Source organism: Acanthopagrus latus, chromosome 4, assembly GCF_904848185.1.
Source record: "Acanthopagrus latus isolate v.2019 chromosome 4, fAcaLat1.1, whole genome shotgun sequence".
NCBI classification, from domain to species: domain Eukaryota; kingdom Metazoa; phylum Chordata; class Actinopteri; order Spariformes; family Sparidae; genus Acanthopagrus; species Acanthopagrus latus.
In genome coordinates, this window is record NC_051042.1 from 17,361,107 (window position 1) to 17,380,626 (window position 19,520).

Here is a 19,520-nt window from a genome sequence, read left to right on the forward strand (position 1 = left end):
TTACTGAGCACTACAGGTGCTGTATGGCGGTCGTTTTCATGGGCAAAACTTGAACCGTGGTCGTAGACGTCATGAACAGAGGTTGTTGCGAATTGGTGCTTTTATTGTGAAAAACGCGCAGGCAGGAAGTCACCTTCTTTCTGGCGGAACTGAAAAAAGCAACACAGCAATGGCAGCGACCTTGTACAGAGCATGGCGTTACTAACAGTTTAATGACCTAACCACCTGAAATGCTCGTATATCGACCACAGGGACTGACGATTTGGTGTGCATAGCGTCTGTTTCATGGTTCACATCATGTTCTCCTTCATCAAGGCGGCTGTCGGCGGATTGACCGGTGTATGTAGAGCCCACGGTCACCAAGGTAACTGAATTTAGCTAACGTTGTAGTGGCACTTACAACAAAAGCCTCGTTTTCACTAAGCTAGCACCTCTTAGGATTGTGTTATGTTATGTAATGATTTGTTAAAGAAAAGCTGCACGCATTAATACGGGCACTATTATACATTTCCCTGAAATATAACGTAAAATTTAAACATTTATTAAGTAGGACATGAGGAGACAGGGCAATGGATAAGATGACATATAACTTCTGTATAGGAACATATAACAGCTAACGTTACTATACAGAAGAACATGCTGCAGTGACATGTACCCACTGCGTACATGCAGCACTGATGACAGTAATACACAGAGTAAGCAACACACATTTAAAGTAAATTTAATAGGTGTGGTAAAGTTAAAATGACAGACGCTCAGTGTCTTGAATTAAGTGTGTTGATGTTATTATGTCCAAGTATTGTGTTACAGAGATATCTACTGAAGCTACCATGCTAAACAGCTAACCCTGGCCTGTCTCCATCCAAAGCTTCTATGCTAGTGGTAAAAACATTCCCCTGGTCCTTCAAGCTCTGGTGTAGGACAGCTAGCTGCACAGCTAACTGAGCTAACCAGCTGACAGCGGCTTCATACAGAAGCAATTAGCAGTTACGCTGCCAATATGCTGACCCTCATTTTATTTTAAATATGAATCTAACAGGTGGCAAATTCTTACATATTGCACCTTTAAGCAGAATGCATACGCAGACAATAACACATGGAATCACAGCGGTCCCTGTTTTTCGGCTCGGAGAGAAATTTGTGATGTGACAACTCCTGTTTGTTTCACAGGTTCTTTACACAGCCACTTGAAAGTCCTAGCTGCTGGGCTGAAGACATTTGATGTCCCTCCAGATTTCCGTGGTAATCATTCATCTTCTTGTCATATACTTCATGTCATTTTTTAACCTATGTCTATATTTGTTTGTAAATTATTTAATCAAATACATAACATTGATGTACACAGCAGCGTGAAAATACATAGAAGAAGACACACTGAAGAGAGTTCCATAGGCCACAGGAATTTTGAAGTCCTTTGTTCAAGGAGGCATGTAGACCAGGTGCTGTATGTCATTGCTGTTCATGATCCCTTACTCTTGTTTTTGCCTCCTGAAGATGTGGTGTTGCCGGAGAAACCCAAACTGAAGGTTATGAACAAGGTACCTAACTTAAAAAAGGTCAAGAAAGAGATGAAGAAGCTGCGGGATATCCAAGGCCCAGCTCAGGCAGCCAACACATTCACAAGTGGACAGTATGCTATTGTGGTAAGTTCAGTTATTTTGTGTAAACACTGCTGTTTAATTAAAGCTGACAGCTGCTTGAAGAACTAAAGAGTTCTATTTACTATTACTATTATTATTTACTATTCTACAGTATTTTGTACCCAGACCCATAATGACAACTTCACATGTATTTATACTTAGACATCTCTTATTACTGGCACAGCATTACACTGCAACTTTTGATGTCAGTTTAACATTTTAGCAAACTACAGAGGACTTAGTCTGCATAAGAACTGTATTTCAAAATCTTTTATAATTTAAAATATTATCCAGTCTTAGGTCAGGAATTATATTACTTAAAACTCTAACTTATCAGTGTAGATGAGCAGAAATATTATTTGTTCATCCTGCTTTCTACCTGCCACGCTTGTTCTAACTCTATACTTATGCCAAATACAAATGAATGAGCCATTTTAAAGTGACTTCTCCTGTCACCTGTATCTCTCTCTTGGATGCTCAGGCCCTTGGAGGGGGCTACATTCACTGGGGTCACATAGAGATGATTCGTCTCACCATCAACCGCAAGATGGATCCCAAGACTACATATGCCCGCTGGCGCATCAATGCCCCGTATAAACCTATCACACGTAAAGGTCTGGGTCAGCGCATGGGAGGGGGCAAGGGAGCCATCGATCACTACGTGACACCTGTCCGCTATGGTCGTTTAATTGTGGAGCTCGGAGGAAAGTTGGAGCTTGGGGAGATTGAACATGTCTTGACTCAAGTGGCAAAGAAGCTGCCCTTCCCTGCCAAGGTGAGTTGACAAATAATTTATCTTACCAGTTGCCATCTTTCAAGTGTTAAGTTAATGTAATAATGATGAGATGAATGTACACAAACATTTAAACAAAAGTGTGTCGTAAATGTATACGACGCATTGAATTTTGCTTTTGTTTAACATCCAAAAATAACTGTCAGTCCCTAATCAGTTGTACCTAATGAACAAAATACATCTGTTGTTTCATCTCTCTTACAACCTTGGTTGCAGTTCACAAAAATACAAGTACAACTCAATATTTCCACATTGTTTTTTCTTTGAATTTGTCATCGATTTGAATTAATATGAAATATGTTATTTCAGGCAGTGAGCAGAGAGAGCCTAGCTGCCCTGCAACAGAAGCAGGCTGATATGGAGCAAAATAACCAGAATCCCTGGACCTTCAAGCAGATAGCTCAGGGCAACATGCTGGGTATCAGGAAGGTGCTCAGCCCCCACGACTTGCATAATCATGGACGATTTACAGGCAAATTTCACCTCAAAGGGAGGGTGTGACAGGCCTGACGGACAGAAATCAGTGTCATACTGTATTACCATGTAGACCACATCATTGAAGAAGCAACCAAAACATTGAAAGACTCTGGCTTTCAGTGACATTTGGGGATCTTTCCTGGTTTCTTTTTTTTTATGCATTGATTGGGATAGTTTTTCCCTTTTGTTGTTCACAATTAAAACAATAAACTAGATAATCTCGTTCAGTTTCACATGACTTTAATATTATTTGTGTGTCATCAGTTGCAAAAGATACAAAAGTGAAGAGAAAACAAATCTCAACAGAGCTCACTGAATGGAGATCATGTGTTTATATTATTAACTGATGATATATGTAATCAGGAATTCAAATTGCTGGCTGGTTAACTCGCTTGTAAAAATATGTGTGTTTATTCTGTAACAGTATGTACACTCTGTGTGTGTGCGCGCGCGCATGACACAAACATCAATACAAAACATGGAAAAAAATGTACAAGACAGCTGTTGTGGGATGCATTTGTTGCAACAAATTAGTTATGTTATAAATACTAAGCTATTATTATTATTTTTTATTTGTATTATTGTTTTGGATTTATTATAGGTGTATTTGGAAAAGCATCCTAATGCCTGTAACATTCAACAATTAGATTTACCATTGGCTTTTAAACTTGAATTCTACAAGGGCATTTAGCAGACGCTTTTGTCCAAAGTGACTTGCAGTAATTCAAACATTCATGGCGGCTCTGGCTCTAACCCCTGGGCTACAGCTCGAGATGAACCTGCTGTCTGAGAAAGAACTCTGTTATAATGCTTCATGCTCGCTGAGTGGCTGATAGAATTTGTTATTGTAGTGCAAAAAACAAATAACACATGTTCCAAAATGGCTTCAGGCAACTGCTGGGGCACTTGTGTGCCCTGCGTAGCACCTTACAGGTGTTTTCGTCCAAGCTCGATTGCAATGGACTATTTATCAACTTAAGTCAGGCAGTTGTCGAATTGCGTTAATATACATACCGTTTCAGTTACGAATAAGCACCCCGCCTGTCTGGTGTTCGCCCCTGGTAATACAAAACTCAGCCTTAGAGGAATATCTGCCTGACAAGCACAGCTCTGGGAAAACTGCTTTCGATGTATTTCGCGCATGCGTGTTGAGCGCGGAACCGTTTCGAAAACAGCACCGCGAAATTGGCTGGACTCGGCCGCTGACAGCTTGTGTATTTTGCCATTTTATGAACAAATATATCTACGACATTGTTCTGTTATAATGTTTTATCACCCGTTGTAGGTGTTTTAACACAAAGACGTTAGCTTGGCTAGCCTTATTTACTTTAACGTTAGCTACAGTTGCTAACGTCGTCTATTAACAATTTCTTTCGCTAATGTTAGCAATCTAGCAGACATGAATCCAGTACGTGGTTCTAACCGGGCCGCTTCAAATGCACCTAACTTGAAGAGCAAGAAAAAATCCGATAGGACTTCTAAAAAACAAGAAACCGAACATCAGGTCGGTATCACTTCAACCGATCCTCACTCCATGTTTTGTTCAGTAAGTCTCCGTTTAGATGAACTTTCGTGTCTAAACATTTTTAATAATGTATTTCCAGGATCCGGAACCTAGTGACAATGACCATGGCAAGAGTACATACCCAAAACCAGCACAGAAGAGGAAAGGTTAGCTCTTTTATGAGGGTATCCTGCCTCATCATCAGATGTATATCATTAGATCATGCAGGGTACTCATGTAGGATACTGTAAAATGTTGACCTTTAAGTAATAAGACTCCACTTATACTGTACTTTATGATCCCTCCTGCTGCCCTTTGTAGCTGGTGGCTCATCTCCAGTCCCTAAGAAAGTCAAAAGTCAGAAAAACTGGAAGCTGATGCCAGTGTCTTCCATCACGGCTCTGGAGAACATATTGGACTTGTCAATACTGTGAGTTTCCCTCATTTACAGCTGATGACCTCATTGGCGTTGTATGGGCAGAATATGTGGCATAGCCTTTTTAAACCTCCGAATAGTGATAATAGTGTTAGCTTAATATTTCCAGTATGGGTTTGGCTATAATTGTACCCATTTCAGCCATCCATCAGTTCGCCATGACAAAATTAGAAAGCACTTCAATTACTCCTGATGCACACTTTGCTCTTTTTTCACAGAGCAACTCTTGCTTTGAAGCAGAAAGAGAAGAAAGAGAGCCAGGAACATCTGAACATTGTGAAAAACAGGTGAGCAAGCAGATAGAAATTAAGATGTAAATAAATGGCATGAATCTGCTAAAGGGTCTATATTTACTAACATTTACTATAATTAACTTCATTATCTTCAGTAACACAATTAACAAATAAGAGAAAGTAAGTACGGTAATGTTGCAGAGTACCGTGGGATGTGTTTTTCTTGGAAATTTTCCCTCAGTGTCTAGTAATGGCACAGAATGCTAAAATTTTAGTTGATGTGGATTTAATGATGATTTTTTTATTGATTTCTAATAAAGCAATACATAACATTACATCGACATTGACCACTTTATTTTCTGATCAAGGTAAGCAGTCATCAGCAAGCAGATTATGTTACGTATTATAAAAGTAGGGGTTTTAAGTCTGCAGGTTAGAAAAGTGACCACACTTTCAAAAAACAGCCAGTCATTGCCTTGGCAAGATGTTCTCATTTCATATGTTTTCTAATTCTATTCATATTCTTATTGCTCATTGTTGTAAATGTCACTCCAGTGCCCTTTTTTGTCTTTGTAAAATACTTTGAATTGGCCCTATCTTTGAGATGTGCATAGATAAAGCTACCTTGCCCTGCCTTATCTTTTCAAAAGATGACTGATTGTATGATCATATCATCATGATACATTTCCAGGTTAAGGCTGATTACTCATCACCCAGCTATAACTTCTAATCAGAATTGAGTATTGACTCATATTTTGTGCCGAGCAGAAAAAAAAGTACTTTTAAGAGTGTGTGTCTCACAGTTTTTCCTGTGTTTTCTTCCTGATATTTTAGGTTCCTTGCTCAATGTGCACAGTTCAAAGTTCCTGTACAGAAAGGAAAGGATGTGGAACATTCATCTCACCGCCACCAGGAGGAGAGCAAGAAGTCAGTGGTTGGAAAAACAACTCTGAGCACCCTTGAGGTGAGACACAGTGTTGTCTGAGGAGGCGGATACACAACAGTTACTATTGCAATTTTGAGACTAAAGAAGAAATGTTATATGCTGATTAATCAGTTATAAAAATGATCTCAATGATGCAGCCCTAAATAGAACAAACAGCAAGGCAATCCAGTAAATTATTACATATGTTTTGAAAATAGTATTAATCTGTTACTCTAGCTGCAATGTTGTGCAACTAACTGTAAAAAGACTGTTTGTAGTATTTGTGTATTTAATTATCTGTAACGCACATAAGTAAATGGTGTCTGTAGCTGTATTGTATGATGTCTGTTCCAGGAAGACTTGAAGGCTGTGGTCAGAGCTCTGGAGAAGACAGAGGAGCAGCAAGACTCTTTACAGCATACATGCATGATGCTGAGGGACCAGGTGGAGGAGGAGGAGGAGAAAGCAAAAGAGGTGAAGCATAAACATTACAAAATGTCTTTGTTCCCTGATATATAGCATTCTTTATACATCTTTTTATGTATTGAACATTCTGTTCTGAAATATTGATATAATGTTAATGATACACATAATATTGTGTGAATGATCCAATGCAGATTTGGGGTATTGTAGATCTTCTGTATGTCAGTTCATCTGGTTGCCTTTTCACTTCTTAATTGACTGCAATTGGTCTTTTTGTGCACTTTATTTCTTTTCTTTTTGTTTTTACAGTAATTTGCAGTAGTGCCAAACTGATACATGATATATCAGTTTCATATTGGCCAATTACAGATAAATCAGCTTACGTGTTTTCCAATGCTAGCTAATATGAAACTTTTTAGTATTTTTTTTTTCGGTTCACTGGTGTCATTTTAGACAGTATAGTTTATTGTTAAACTGTAAAATATCCTGCCTTCATTACATATTTTTGCCACAAGTGTTTGATAATTACATCTGAGGGTTCTCTGCAAAACAATTTATATATATTGGGTGACAAATTGATATTAGAGTTTTTTACTCTACTCACTACTAGCAGACATTTTTATTGTCACTTTTTAAAAAATAATTTATTAATTCTGACTGTGGCGTCTTTGACGTGTTAAATTGGGCATTTCATTACTGTAGTCAATTACAATCAGCATTGAGGTGACCCAGAAAAGGAAGTGGTAGACTGCATTTCTCTACACAGATATTGCCATTTTACATAAGTAAGTCCACAGACTTCTTGTTGCTGCAGTTGCATGAACAGTATGATGAAATGTGGCTGTTGTGAGATCTGACATAATGGGTGTATTGTTGAGAAATAGTCCTGAACATTAAGTACAGGAAATGTCAATCATCAGTGTAGTATGCTCAATACAAAAGCAGTGGAAAATGTTTTAAGAGATACAGATCTGAAATGGAATTCATGCTTCCAATCTGTGTTCACACAGATCTTACAGATACCTGAACGAGGAGTTCTTAACCTTCCCCTGCTGCCATCGCAGAAAGATGAAACAACATTAGAGGTGAGCACTTACTGTTGAGCATTATATAACTAGTATCTGCTTGACTTGTCCCTGTTGCACAATGCCCGTTTTCAAGATTTTATCATGTACTTCCATTCTTTTTTCTGTGAATAAGATTTGGTCAACATGTCTGAGTTGGCACTTCCTCAGTGTGTGTCAGGGAAGTCTATACATGTCTGCTGTGGTGCAACTTCGTGAAAAAAAATATGAAATCTGTCTTACGAAAGGCATTTGTGACATCCGTGGTTCTGTACCGTCCGGGTTAGTTGAAACAAAAGGATTAAGCTTTGTTTCAGAGACCATTTTGCACTCCATATTTATTAGAAACATCCAAAATCACAGAGCAGTGCTTCATACTTTTTTTTTTCCCCAGGCCAAGATGAGAAAAATTATACCAGACAGTGACTCTGAGGCCACAGCCCGGAAACTGGGGAAAATCCTGCAGAAATCAGAGGCCGTCCAGGATGCCCAGGCGCTGCTTTTACAGGCACACAAACACGCTGATCAGCTCTTCAACCCAGCTGGTGGAGCACCTTGTTCAGACTAGAACCCCACTAAATCTGTGCTTACACTGGTCTGAGGAAATCCACAAATGTAAGAAGTTTGCACCTGAGCACACATTGTGGCTTTGGTGCCAGAATCTGGTTTGAAGTCAGTTCAAACCAGACTCTAGCACCAAAGCCGCAGTGTGCCTGGTTTGAAGTCAGTTCGACTTTTTATGATTTTGGAACATCTGCAATAATCAAAATTCTACCCCCCAAAATTTTAGCCAGTATGAGTAGAAAAACAACAAATTTTCAGCAGTAGTAGCAGACAGAAATGTAAGGAAATAAGCTGACACCATGAAATTTCTTTAAGTTTGTGTATTTTGGTCAAATAAAATTAAACAAAAAAAACAGTTGTTTTTATTACCAATGAAAATATCAGCTTAACAATGTGAGTGAAAAGTTGGGTTTTTGAAAAATGTCCATGTTTTTCAAAATATCTTCGTATTTGGTGTGTCCCACTTTTGCTCCAGGCACTGAAGGTGGCATCGGCTCCACGGGTTTGTACAAAACCTGAAGAATCATGTTAACTCGGCATGATTTAACTGTGTCTCACAGAGCTTCTCGTGATCTCACAAGAACGCTTGGCATTCTCAGTTCTTGCAAAACTTTAATGTGTGTTAGGGCAAATTATCCTGCTGCAGTACAAAGTCAGGTCAAATCATGGCTAGACACAAGGTGGCTAAGGTTTGCAAGCTCAAGCAAAAACTTCAAGCTCAGACTGACTAGACACTGGGGTTAAATCAGACACAGGACTGTCTTAACAAGAGCAAAAGTTTTCACAAGCCTCTTCTCTTCGTGCAAAGCATAATAATTTGCCGCAATGTGGCCACGCTTCCAGTAAACATACTGGGCCCTCCCTAGTTCTCTGATCAACTTAGGCCTCCCTTGCGCACTACTGGACCTTCCAGACTTAAAAGGCACACCATAAACACTTGAATCTTCCTTCATCATTAATGGTTATCATTAATGCGTACTGGCACAGACATCTCTCAGAACACAAACTTAGGAGTGAGCACAGATTTGTCCACAAGAATAGATGCGTCAGAAAGCTTCACAGCCCTCTGCTCACTCAAATAAGTAGCAACTCTCTCAGGCAAGCAGTTCTTAAACTCCTCCATAAGCACCAAGGCTTTAAGATCTCCCAAGTTTTAACCCCTTGTGCTGAGCACCACTTACTAAATAACGTCTCTGTCTCACGAGCAAACTCGACATACGTGTGTGACTCCAACTTCTTAAGCCTACGAAACTTCTGGCGATAAGCCTCCAGCACCAGCTCATATACTCTCGAAAAAACAGCTTTAACTTTCAATTGTTTGACTAGCCCCCAAATGTGTTACGGCCACAACTAAAAGTTGACTCATTCTGAGGCCAGAAACATATTAAAAGAGTCACAACCCGAAGATTTATTTAAGTACAAGAATAAATTGAGCAAAAATAAATCAACCAAAAATTAACACTACCGGAGTCTAGAGGTCTGTCAAAAAGAAACACAAGAATGAAGGGAGTCCGGGCCAGCCATGCCATGGGCCGTAGGACCCAGACATCCTTCCCTAGAGTAAAATAAATAATAACCCAAGTTACCAAACTAAACCCCCCAAAACAGAACTACCAGACCTCCATCCTCAAAGCACAAAACAAAACAAAAAGCTGCCTCGATCACAGACAGCCTGGAACCTAACAGCACGGGAGCCTGAGAGGAAGTGAAGCGCCGAGAGGGAGCGACACCTCCAGCCACGGGGAAGAAGCCTGTAACCAACATTAGTCTTGAGTCCGCACAGTGGCCGGACTGCAGTGTTTATCACTCAGAAAGGAAACACACTGCATATTATGAATTTTGAATTATCCCCCTGGTGCCCAGAATAGCGTTGGGGACTTTTCAGAGAGCTTATTTTTGCATTGTATAGTTGTGTGCATGTTCATCATCTCTCCTTTCACCAGTTTCTTCAGGGCACGCGTAACAGCATGGAAGAACATTGATACATCAGTCTCAGTGTTGGGAAAGCAAAGCCATCAGTGACACGGAGTTTGCTAAATATACAAAGCAAAAGTCTTATCAAAAGGAGACTGTTTTGTAGTGGTCTTAGAAGACGAGTAGCTGTTTCTAAGACAGTTCTCGGGGGAGGAAACGAGGCCAAACACTTGGGGTGGGAAAAGAAATACAAGAATTAAACAGTGAATGACTGGAAGAAATGTCATGTGGAACAGAAGAGTGTACATAAGGAGACAAGCAGGAGAGAGAATGATAGCACAGTGTTCAAGCCCACAGTGAAACATGGTGGTGGGGATATTCTGGGATTCTTGGTTACCTGCACAGAATCACAGAATTGACTCCACCCTGACCAAGGAGAAGTACCACTCCACTCTACAGAGACATGCCACACCCTCTGGTTTGATCTTTATGGAGACTGAGTCATACTGCAGCAGGATAATGAGCCCAAACATACCTCAAAGCTTACTACTTGAAACACTTGAAGACCTGACTGCCATGGACCTTTTCTCCAGAGCCGCCCGACCTCAACCCGCCCGAAAATGTATGAGGGGCATTTGAAGACATAACACATCATAAGAAGCTTTGCGATCAAATACTGATATAACATCAGATTTTCACAAGCTTGTGAAGTCAGTGCTAGCTCAGGCGCATGGCGTCTTTAAAGTGAAAAGGGAACTTGTTCAATGCTATGGTGAAAAGGATATATATTCAAAACAAATGCAAAATAAGTGTTTGAGGTCTACATCTTATTGACCCCTAACAAATGACAAAAACTGCCATTTATTTCTCTTGAAAATGCTGTAAAATGGCATTTACTCTTTGCACCATGCTGCTCCTTGCACCCTCTGAAATTTTGTGTCTTTCTTATTTAGAGAAAGATTATTAAAGATTATTTTTTGGCATTTTGCCTTTACTGGAGCTGATTAATATTGCAGCAGACAAGAGAAGGGGGGGGGAAGGGGCATGAATCAAACCACGGATGTTGTGGTTCTGTGGTGATTCTGTTGAAACTACTCGACTACCAGAATCCTACTTCTCCATTTTTCCACCTTCTGCATTTAAGAGCTCTCAGTTTTTTTTTCTTTTTTTCTTTTGGTCTTGTTTTTTTTCTGTAGGGAGAAAGGTTAGCCAACTTCTCTTTCACAATGTGAGCCTAAAAACACCATTGAAGAATCATTGTACCTGCGTATCAAGACCGACAGGTTGTTCATCATCGAAATTCTTCCTCTTTTGACCTTGAAGGCAAGAGTGCGTGCCTCAGCGGAGTATCATCAGTTGACTGTATGCTCAAATGTAATTAAATAGAGGCCATTTAAAGAAATTCAATTTTGTTTATTCACGTTTTAATACAGAAAGACAACTAATGTAAAGTGCTACCATTGATTACAGTTTTATCTCTTTTGTCTGTCATGACAGATTAGATGAGTCTGAGTCACAGTTGACACTGATAAGGTCCATTCATTGCTACGCTCCATTCTGAGGCAGCATGTGCAAACTTAATGGTGCGTAATCATGGAGGATTCCATAAGAACAATGATTACCCCGAGGCCAGTAAACTCTGGCATTAAACTTATCGCTGTGTTCAACCCGGCTCCTTGTTTATCATGAAGGTGTTCCTGCCCACTAATAAAGGGACAAGATGATTCATGATATCACTTTCGTGCCCAGTTAGGACCCTCCCATCAACATGCCGCAACAGATGCGAAAGCATTTTTTAAGTCCTCAGTCATCCAGTTTTGCTGATGCCACTTGCGGCCATATACAGTATCAAAAAACCAAGCCCGGTTCAGTCTTTGCTGTGATGTGTGCTCTCGTTTCAGCTTTTCACTGTTTGGCCACATTTTTACACATACAATCCGCTTGACAAATCATGGGAGTTGAGCTTCGTCCTCTGACATCCTGGTGTGTGGCACCATTGATCCAAGCCTATACGCCAAAGTTTTTAATGCCAAGAATCCCCACTGAAGGGGAATGTTCTGTCAAAAAGTGTTTGTTTGTTTACAACCACTTCTGTCATGTCCCCATGTAACAATGACTCAACTCAAATCGCCTTAAATTATGGTCAGATCAGTCTGCAGGATATCATCCCAACATATAGGAAATGTGAGGTGCAATATGTAAGAATAGGCCAGCGGTCGAAACCGGCGCTAGCTGGTTAGCATCAGTACACATCCCTCCAACACAACACAAGAGCCTCGGCCTCATAACATCACAATTATTTCTTCACATTCTGTCGATAATTTTAGTGAACTGTTTCACTGTTTTTAGTGAACTGAATGTTTTGAATACAATTCTTATATATTGCTTCCTGTTTGCTATTTTGCCATCTGCTCTGACATTTAGAATCATTTACAAAACACGAGCCTAAAGCGCACACATTGCTTTACAGTAACTCATCCCCTAAAGTCTTTTATTTACACAGTTCCACTTTTTTTCATGGGGAGGCATGAGCAATTTATGCAAGTGGAGAAAGCAACCTGTTAAAAGTCACATTTAACACATTTGACATGTTTAAGGACATTCATGGTTTTATTAACCTCTCGGCTATATCTGTGAGTTCTTCAGTGAGTTTTTAAGTGACTTCCTTCGAATGGACTCTGAGGAGTCGTCGTTGAAAAGGCGGTCAATAGTGGAGACCAGTGAGGCCTTGATGGCACGGCTTAAGCCTCGGGCAGCGAACACGTAGAGCACAGGGTTAAGACCACTCTTGATGTACACCAGAAACAGGGATATGTACAAGCCAGTGATTGCTCCTTCACGTAGCGCGGCCCGCTCAGGACGTCCCTCGGCCAAGGCCTTCAGGAACCGACAGACAAAATAGGGCACCCAGCAGGTGAGGAAGAGGAGCATGGTGATAAAGAGCACTTGGTACATCCTGGTCATCCTGCGGGCAGTTAAAGGGGAGGTGGCGGAGTTGGGTGATGTGGGCGTTGTGGGCACTGTTTGATGAACGGTGAACATAACTGCCAGGTTACTTCCCAAAAACACCAGCAGGGGCAGGAGGAAACCAGCTACCGTTTCTGTGACAAACAACCCCATGTCAAACTTCCCACTCTCCAAACATAAGGATCTCCCGTTAACATCCATCAGGACGGCACTGTGGAGGTAGGGGGCAGAGAAGACAGTGGCCAACAGCCATAACATGCCGCAGGCCAGGGGGACGGCCCAGGAGGGGCGCCGCAGTCGAGCCCACACAGGCCTCAGGAGGCACAGGCATCGCTCCAGTGCAACAGCACAGAGAAGGAAAGCAGAGGCGTATAACCCCAGGCCTCGCAGGAACATGGTTATGCGGCAGAAGACAAGCCCAAACGGCCAGCTGTAGTCGTGGGCGACGAAGCCCAGCATGAGAGGGGTACGCAGGAGCAGCACCAGGTCAGCCAGGGCCAAGTTCAGGACGTAGATACGGAAACTGCTGGCAGCACGCGTCTCTTCATTGCTGCCTCTGCGCACCAGGTGACGTTGACCCCGCATTCCAAGTGCCCAAACCACCAGCCCATTCAGAGGGACCCCCACCTCAGAGAGCCAAGAGAATCAGCTGTCAGTCACATTCAAAAGGACAGACTTGCAGCAACAGTTGGTCATTGGGAGGAGGAATACTCTTATCTGCTTTATTGTAGACAGTGAAAGGAGAAGAATGATTAAATGTGAAGCTGCAGGCAGAAGACAATTAGCTTAGTTGTAAGAAAAACAGGGAGGAATTAGCTCACCTGCCTCCATCTAAAGGTTAAAACATCCTCTAAAACTAACAAATGAACATGTCACATTTTGGCACAAAGACCAGCCTATAAACATGACATGGCAAGTTCTAGGTTTTTGTCAGGATATGCGCCAGTCTATTTCCTGGCAACATACCAGGTAATCACTGCCCCCAGCCAGGATGCTGTAAAACTACAACTTCAATTTTTAATCTTCAATTTTTGTGGGATTAAACAAATTAGGTAATCTCATAACCAAAACATTATCCCAACTAGTTTTACCTACCATTAAGAGCCTCCTCCGTCAATGTCTCACAAACCTATATGCAATTCAAGTATTCAACTTGGAACCATGTAGGATTTCTTACCAGGAAGATGACCAGAGTAGCTGTAATTTGAGCTCCCTTGCTAACCCCTGCCTGCCATGGGCTGCTTGAGATGTTGGGGCTTGTTGAGAGCTGGTTCACTGCGCTGTCAGGAAACTGTGTTCCGTTTGTATCAGCCATCGAGGCGATATCAAAGTCGAGATGAGCTGAAACACAGAAGACATGGACTTGATGTCACAGATGCATTGTTTTTGTTTGTTCTCCGCAACTTCACTAAAAATGTAAAATGTCACCATCATTTCCAGAAGATGTGCAACATGCATGATTGCACATAGGAATATGGATTTCATATGTCAGTTGCAAAAAAAAGCAGACAGCACGATGTCCACACCACAGGCTTCCTTCCTTAGTTCTGAGTCATTACTGAGAACTCAACTGTGTTACAATGAAAGTAAAAGATCAACTAAAATGACACAAAGTAGACTGTATACCTCTGCTGAGCCCAAACGGTTACCTTTGGCACTCACTTATATGTAGATGGTAGCCAGCTAAATACAGCGATGGAATGTAACTAAGTACATTTACTCAAGCACTATAATTAAGTGGAATTGAGGTACTTCTACTTTACCTGAGTTATTTTATTATCTGCTACTTCCACATTACTACATTTTGGAGGCAAATGTTGTCCTTTTTACTCCATTACATGCATTAAATCATGTACTAGTTACATTATTTTTTTAATCTGCATATCAGATTTGTAAAAAAAAAAAAAAAAGGACTAACACTAGAATTACAGCAAAGTGCTAGTTAGCCCAGTTGCTAACTGCTGTGCAGCTAGCATACAGACTAGTTTACGTGGTTTGAGCAACCTCAGAAATGACTGCACGAAAACAATACATCGCAGTATATGCCTCCAACAAGAAACCGCCATCAAAAACCCACAACTAATGCTCAGAACAGCACCAAACTTCAGCAACAGTACAAAGAGGGCTGCAGCACATAGTTTGAGGCATCAAACCTCCACTGGCTTAACCAGATTTCTATTGTAAAGTGAACACAACTCACAACTCTCCTGCCACACCTTCCTGTTGTGGGGAAGCCCTGCGAGTCGATTACCGAGTGCAGTGGAGTTCCGCAGCTCAAGGATGAAAATGTATGATTATTACTCCAGGGAAAAGAACAGAATTGAGCATTTCTAACCGCACTCAGTAAGCGACTCGCAGGGACTTCCTCACAACAGGATGCTGTTGTTGAAGGCATATACTGCAGTATATTGTTATCGTGCAGGCATTTCTGAGGATGCTAAAACTACGTAAGCTAGTGGTCTGCAAACTTGATCTCTCGAGGGGGATCTTGCTCGGTGTCACAGTGTGTTAGACCATGGATTAAACACCGGAATATCCCTTAAGTAAATATCTTAACATCATCAGGTCTGAACTTCTATTCACATTCACACTTGTATGGGTGTATGGGTAAACAAAGGTTCTGAATTGGGTTGATTTTTTTCTTCAAGGTCCAGATTCCTTGAGAAATAAACGAAAATGTTAAAACATGACCATTCTTATATCCTTTTATCTGTATTTTTGCACAGAAAAAAAAAAACAGAAAAAGCAAAAATGAGATGCATCCTGCTGACAAGCCAACCAAGTAACTGACAGGGCTGAAAACAGGAGTCATTTACAAAATGTACAGTTGGTTTTATGTTGCATAGGGCAGCGCTGCAATCTACCAAATCTCTTCACTGCCATCGAACACACGTTTTTTTTTGTTTTGTTTTGTTTTATGACTGAAGAGGACATTGCATGGCCTTGTGTTCTTATCTTAGAAAATCTATTAGTTTACCAAACAAGGACCAGCTGTTTGTCCTCATATGGGAGTTGAGTCTCCCTAATGCTGACCTATTTATTTATTTTTTCCCACCAATGTCACTAATATAAGGATGCACATACACATACACGACACACAGTACCTGTGTCAGGTATTGCATTAGCAGTACTGATTACAGATGGAAGGAATCTGATATTTTTTCCTGTATTTAATGCATGTAATGGAGTAAAAAGGACAACATTTGCCCCAGGGCCCTGCCTGAGTGTACATCTAGACCAGGCCTGTTTGTGTGCAGCTGGTATGAAGGCAGCATGCACGCACACACTCCTGCTTTAATGAACACACCTCCTTCCGTCTCCACACTGTAGCAGAGGCACTGACCACATTCAAAGTTACTGATTGCGATTTTGGTTCCCTGATTAAAAAGCTGCTGAGGCTGAGATTTCTAGAATCTACCAGAGAAGTTCAGGATTTACGATCTTGGTTTAAAAGTCAGTGTTGAAAAGCTGCTTCAAATCATGAATGTGTTCATTTAAAGAGTCAGCTTCTTACCTTTTTATTTGCCTTGTGTGTGGGAGAAATGCAGCAGGAGATAAAGAGAAAAGGAGTGCCTACTCTGTCATAAGAACAATCTCTCTCTCTCTCTCTCTCTCTCTCTCTCTCTCTCTCGCTCCCTCTCTCTCTCTCTTTCCTGTGTATGATTACAACACACTCCTTCCTATGAACATATCTTTGAACATCAGAAACATTAGTTTCGACTGTGTTATTTTTCAACCAATTAAAAACCATTTTCTCTCGCTCTTATCAGCTGTAATTGCCATTCATCTTTAGAAGCATATCATCAAATGTCATCACATACACTCACATTATTGTCAAATGATTCTCTGCATTGGAGAGAGCAGCAGGTCTAAGCGTTGATAAGGGCACTGGCCAGAGATGGCGGAGGAAACCAGAGCACCTGGAGAAAACCCACAAGCTGACAATCAGTTTCAGTTCCATGTGAGAAACAGAATGCCAGAAAGCATTTAAAAGTGTTTTTTTTTTTAACTTTATTTTTTTTTTATATGATTTCAAACATGTTTTGAGCAAGAAACCAAATAAGTCTATCCATTTTACCCATGCACACTCATGTGCTTTAATTATCTTCTTAGTTCATCTGCTTGTTCTACTTGACAAAACTGTGTCACTTACTTTAAATAGTTTGAGATACTTAAAGCAAGACAACAAGCTTTTTTTTTTTCTTTTTTTTTATTTTTATCTTGCATTGACAATGCTGCAATGACATGACAAGCTTCTCCCTCTCTATACATGCATGCTATGGTTTCAAGATCTGTGAAATTTATACCGTGAGAACCTCAGTGTGGCAGTCAACACCATCAGGAAGAGAAAGTGTGGTTTTTAACGCCGGAAAAAATATTTAAACAGTGCTCTGCCTCATTTTTTATCTGTTCACACCGGCCCACATAATTTTAATACAAATGTTTCAACAAACCTCCCCTCTCTCAACATGTAGTCAGTGAACCCACGACAGTTGCTGTTATGGAGGTTTAACATTAAACCTGTGGGGTAAGAAATGTGGGACCCATTCACTGATGCTGAAAAGGTAGTTTGAATCTTTCTTTTTTTTATACCCCTCTCTGTTGTTTGATATACTCTGCCTTCAGGAAAGAATGCTCGTATAGATCAGGTTGTGTTGGTTAGTGCTGTTCCCTCATGGCAAAATCACTGTCCTGATAACGAGTTGGTTGATTCAACGTTCTGCTCTCAGAGGTCTATCCAGCTCACACAGTTGTACAGTATGGTGTCACCCCATTAATGTTCACAGTAAGGTTGTTGGAAGAATTGACACAAGGCCTTCCAGATATGAACATCAGTACAAATGTGGACCAATCGAAATCTTTATTCCAGTGCAACTACATTAAAAGCAAGCAACGTGTTTTTCATGTTGCTTGATCAGATTCCCTCTGCCATTATTATTACTTCTGTGTTGGTATACCTTCAGTGGCTGTTCATGAGTGTTGTTGTACATCTGTTTTGTGTGTGTTTTGGCGTGGAACTGAATATCTTTTATTTATTTATTTATTTATTTCCTATACTAGTATTCCGACGAAGTTACATTTTTACGTATTATGACTGCCTCAGTTCTGGTGGATTTTTATAAATTCCTTTACATCATTTAAAAGCTTGGCTGGTCTTTTATGACTATAAGGGGTAATCTAACCAATTAATAGGTGGGGCGGCTGTAGCTCAGTGGGTAGAGCAGGTGAGACAAAGCTGGGATTGGCTCCAGCAGCAACACCCCATGACCCCATGGAAAGGGATAAGCGGTTACGGTCAATGACATGACATGACAATTAATATGTGATAAAGTATTTCATACGTTCCAACAGCAAATTTTATGTTTTTCAGCTCTAAAAGCGAAACTTATTTGGGGCTTTTTCTTAAATGCACTACACTAAAGGATCCTCAAGCTTGTGAAACAGTCTCAGTATCACTTCTGTCACTGGGTTCAATAAGTCATACATTTAAGACTATTTTTAGGGTGCTGGGATGAGGATTAATTTGGGAGTGTCACCACCTAGTGTAAGAAGCTGCTCTGTAGTCTGTAATGACACTAAAACTGTGCTTACTTTGATTCACCATTGTCATCTGTGTCTGAAGGGGCCGCCAGAATCAACAAAAGATGTAATTTAGCATTCCAAAATTAGTTGTGAGTCATTAATGAGAGCGTGTTATTGTGTTTTTTGCGGTCGCTCGACTATCAGAGCAAGTGCATCACTGTGATTTACCATGACAGTGACTTTACGTGTTGAGCTGGTTGATTATTAATGTTGAGGCCATTTCAAAAGTGCTTTTCAGCTAAAATGAGCACACAACACCAGACCCCGTAGATGTGTTGAAATGTTTTTCTGCCTCTGTTACATTCTCTCCTCATCGCACCCCGAACATATGAGGCCTTTTATGCGACCTCGACTGTTTTCCATCCGTTCTGTAACTCCTTTTTTGGACAGCATGCTACTTCTCCTTTACTCCAGCCCACTTAGTTTTTTGTCTTATTTGATTTTCATTTTTGTCCCTGATTGGGTGAATTTCTGTGTGCTTCATTAAACTTCAGATCACTGCAGAACTGAGCTTTTCTGTGTTCATATTGTGTTCACACAGTTCATATTGGAGGGCTGGTAAAGGTCTATATTTTTGTCATGGCCTGTTGCCCATTCATTTCTTCTTCTGTAGGATGGATGTTTTTACCATTTATAAAAAGGACCATATCCTAAAACAGTGGCGCACACAAAGAGGAATACATACAGCCATTGCTCAGGATGAGTTTCAGACACACATGTGGTGCACCAGTAGGTATATGTATGTTATCTGAAGCCTGAAGCCACATCAATTATGGGGAATTTAAGGCATGATGATGTAACAGTCGCCCTTCACCAGTAGATGGCAGTGCTGCTCATTCGGTAAAAAATGAGGAGCTCTAATTAGTCAATTCTGTCTTCAAGTGTCTTCATGTGGCTTTTAGGATTGAGATTACTTTGTGTCGGGACTGGAACATGACTGCAGATACATGAAGCTCAAAGTATTCATGTCTAGAGAATGAGACGATTGCTTGAGTCA

The 19,520-nt window shown here is 40.7% G+C and overlaps 3 protein-coding genes across 4 annotated transcripts; 2 read left to right on the plus strand and 1 right to left on the minus strand.

Annotated features, from left to right (window-relative positions):
- Positions 1-113: 113 nt before the first annotated feature.
- On the plus strand, positions 114-3,143 carry mrpl16 (mitochondrial ribosomal protein L16). The gene is made up of 5 exons (XM_037096370.1): positions 114-364; positions 1,171-1,242; positions 1,495-1,643; positions 2,122-2,415; positions 2,743-3,143. The coding sequence occupies exons 1-5, from the start codon at positions 286-288 to the stop codon at positions 2,932-2,934; spliced, it is 786 nt and encodes a 261-aa protein (XP_036952265.1). The 5' UTR covers positions 114-285; the 3' UTR covers positions 2,935-3,143.
- Positions 3,144-4,041: 898 nt separating this feature from the next.
- LOC119018582 (centromere protein Q) lies at positions 4,042-8,412 on the plus strand. The gene is made up of 8 exons (XM_037096369.1): positions 4,042-4,414; positions 4,515-4,581; positions 4,736-4,844; positions 5,069-5,137; positions 5,918-6,047; positions 6,363-6,482; positions 7,442-7,516; positions 7,890-8,412. Exons 1-8 carry the CDS (start codon positions 4,310-4,312, stop codon positions 8,061-8,063), a joined length of 849 nt encoding a protein of 282 aa, XP_036952264.1. The 5' UTR covers positions 4,042-4,309; the 3' UTR covers positions 8,064-8,412.
- LOC119018580 (prostaglandin D2 receptor 2) lies at positions 8,236-16,542 on the minus strand. Of its 2 annotated transcripts, none has more exons than XM_037096367.1 (3): positions 16,455-16,542; positions 14,118-14,281; positions 8,236-13,567 (listed from the first exon to the last, which is right to left on the minus strand). In XM_037096367.1, the coding sequence occupies exons 2-3, from the start codon at positions 14,253-14,255 to the stop codon at positions 12,599-12,601; spliced, it is 1,107 nt and encodes a 368-aa protein (XP_036952262.1). In that variant the 5' UTR covers positions 14,256-14,281; positions 16,455-16,542; the 3' UTR covers positions 8,236-12,598. The 2 variants fall into 2 exon arrangements, with proteins under 2 accessions (XP_036952262.1, XP_036952263.1); XM_037096368.1 differs by lacking the exon at positions 16,455-16,542 and adding an exon at positions 15,192-15,220.
- Between the last annotated feature and the right edge of the window lie 2,978 nt (positions 16,543-19,520).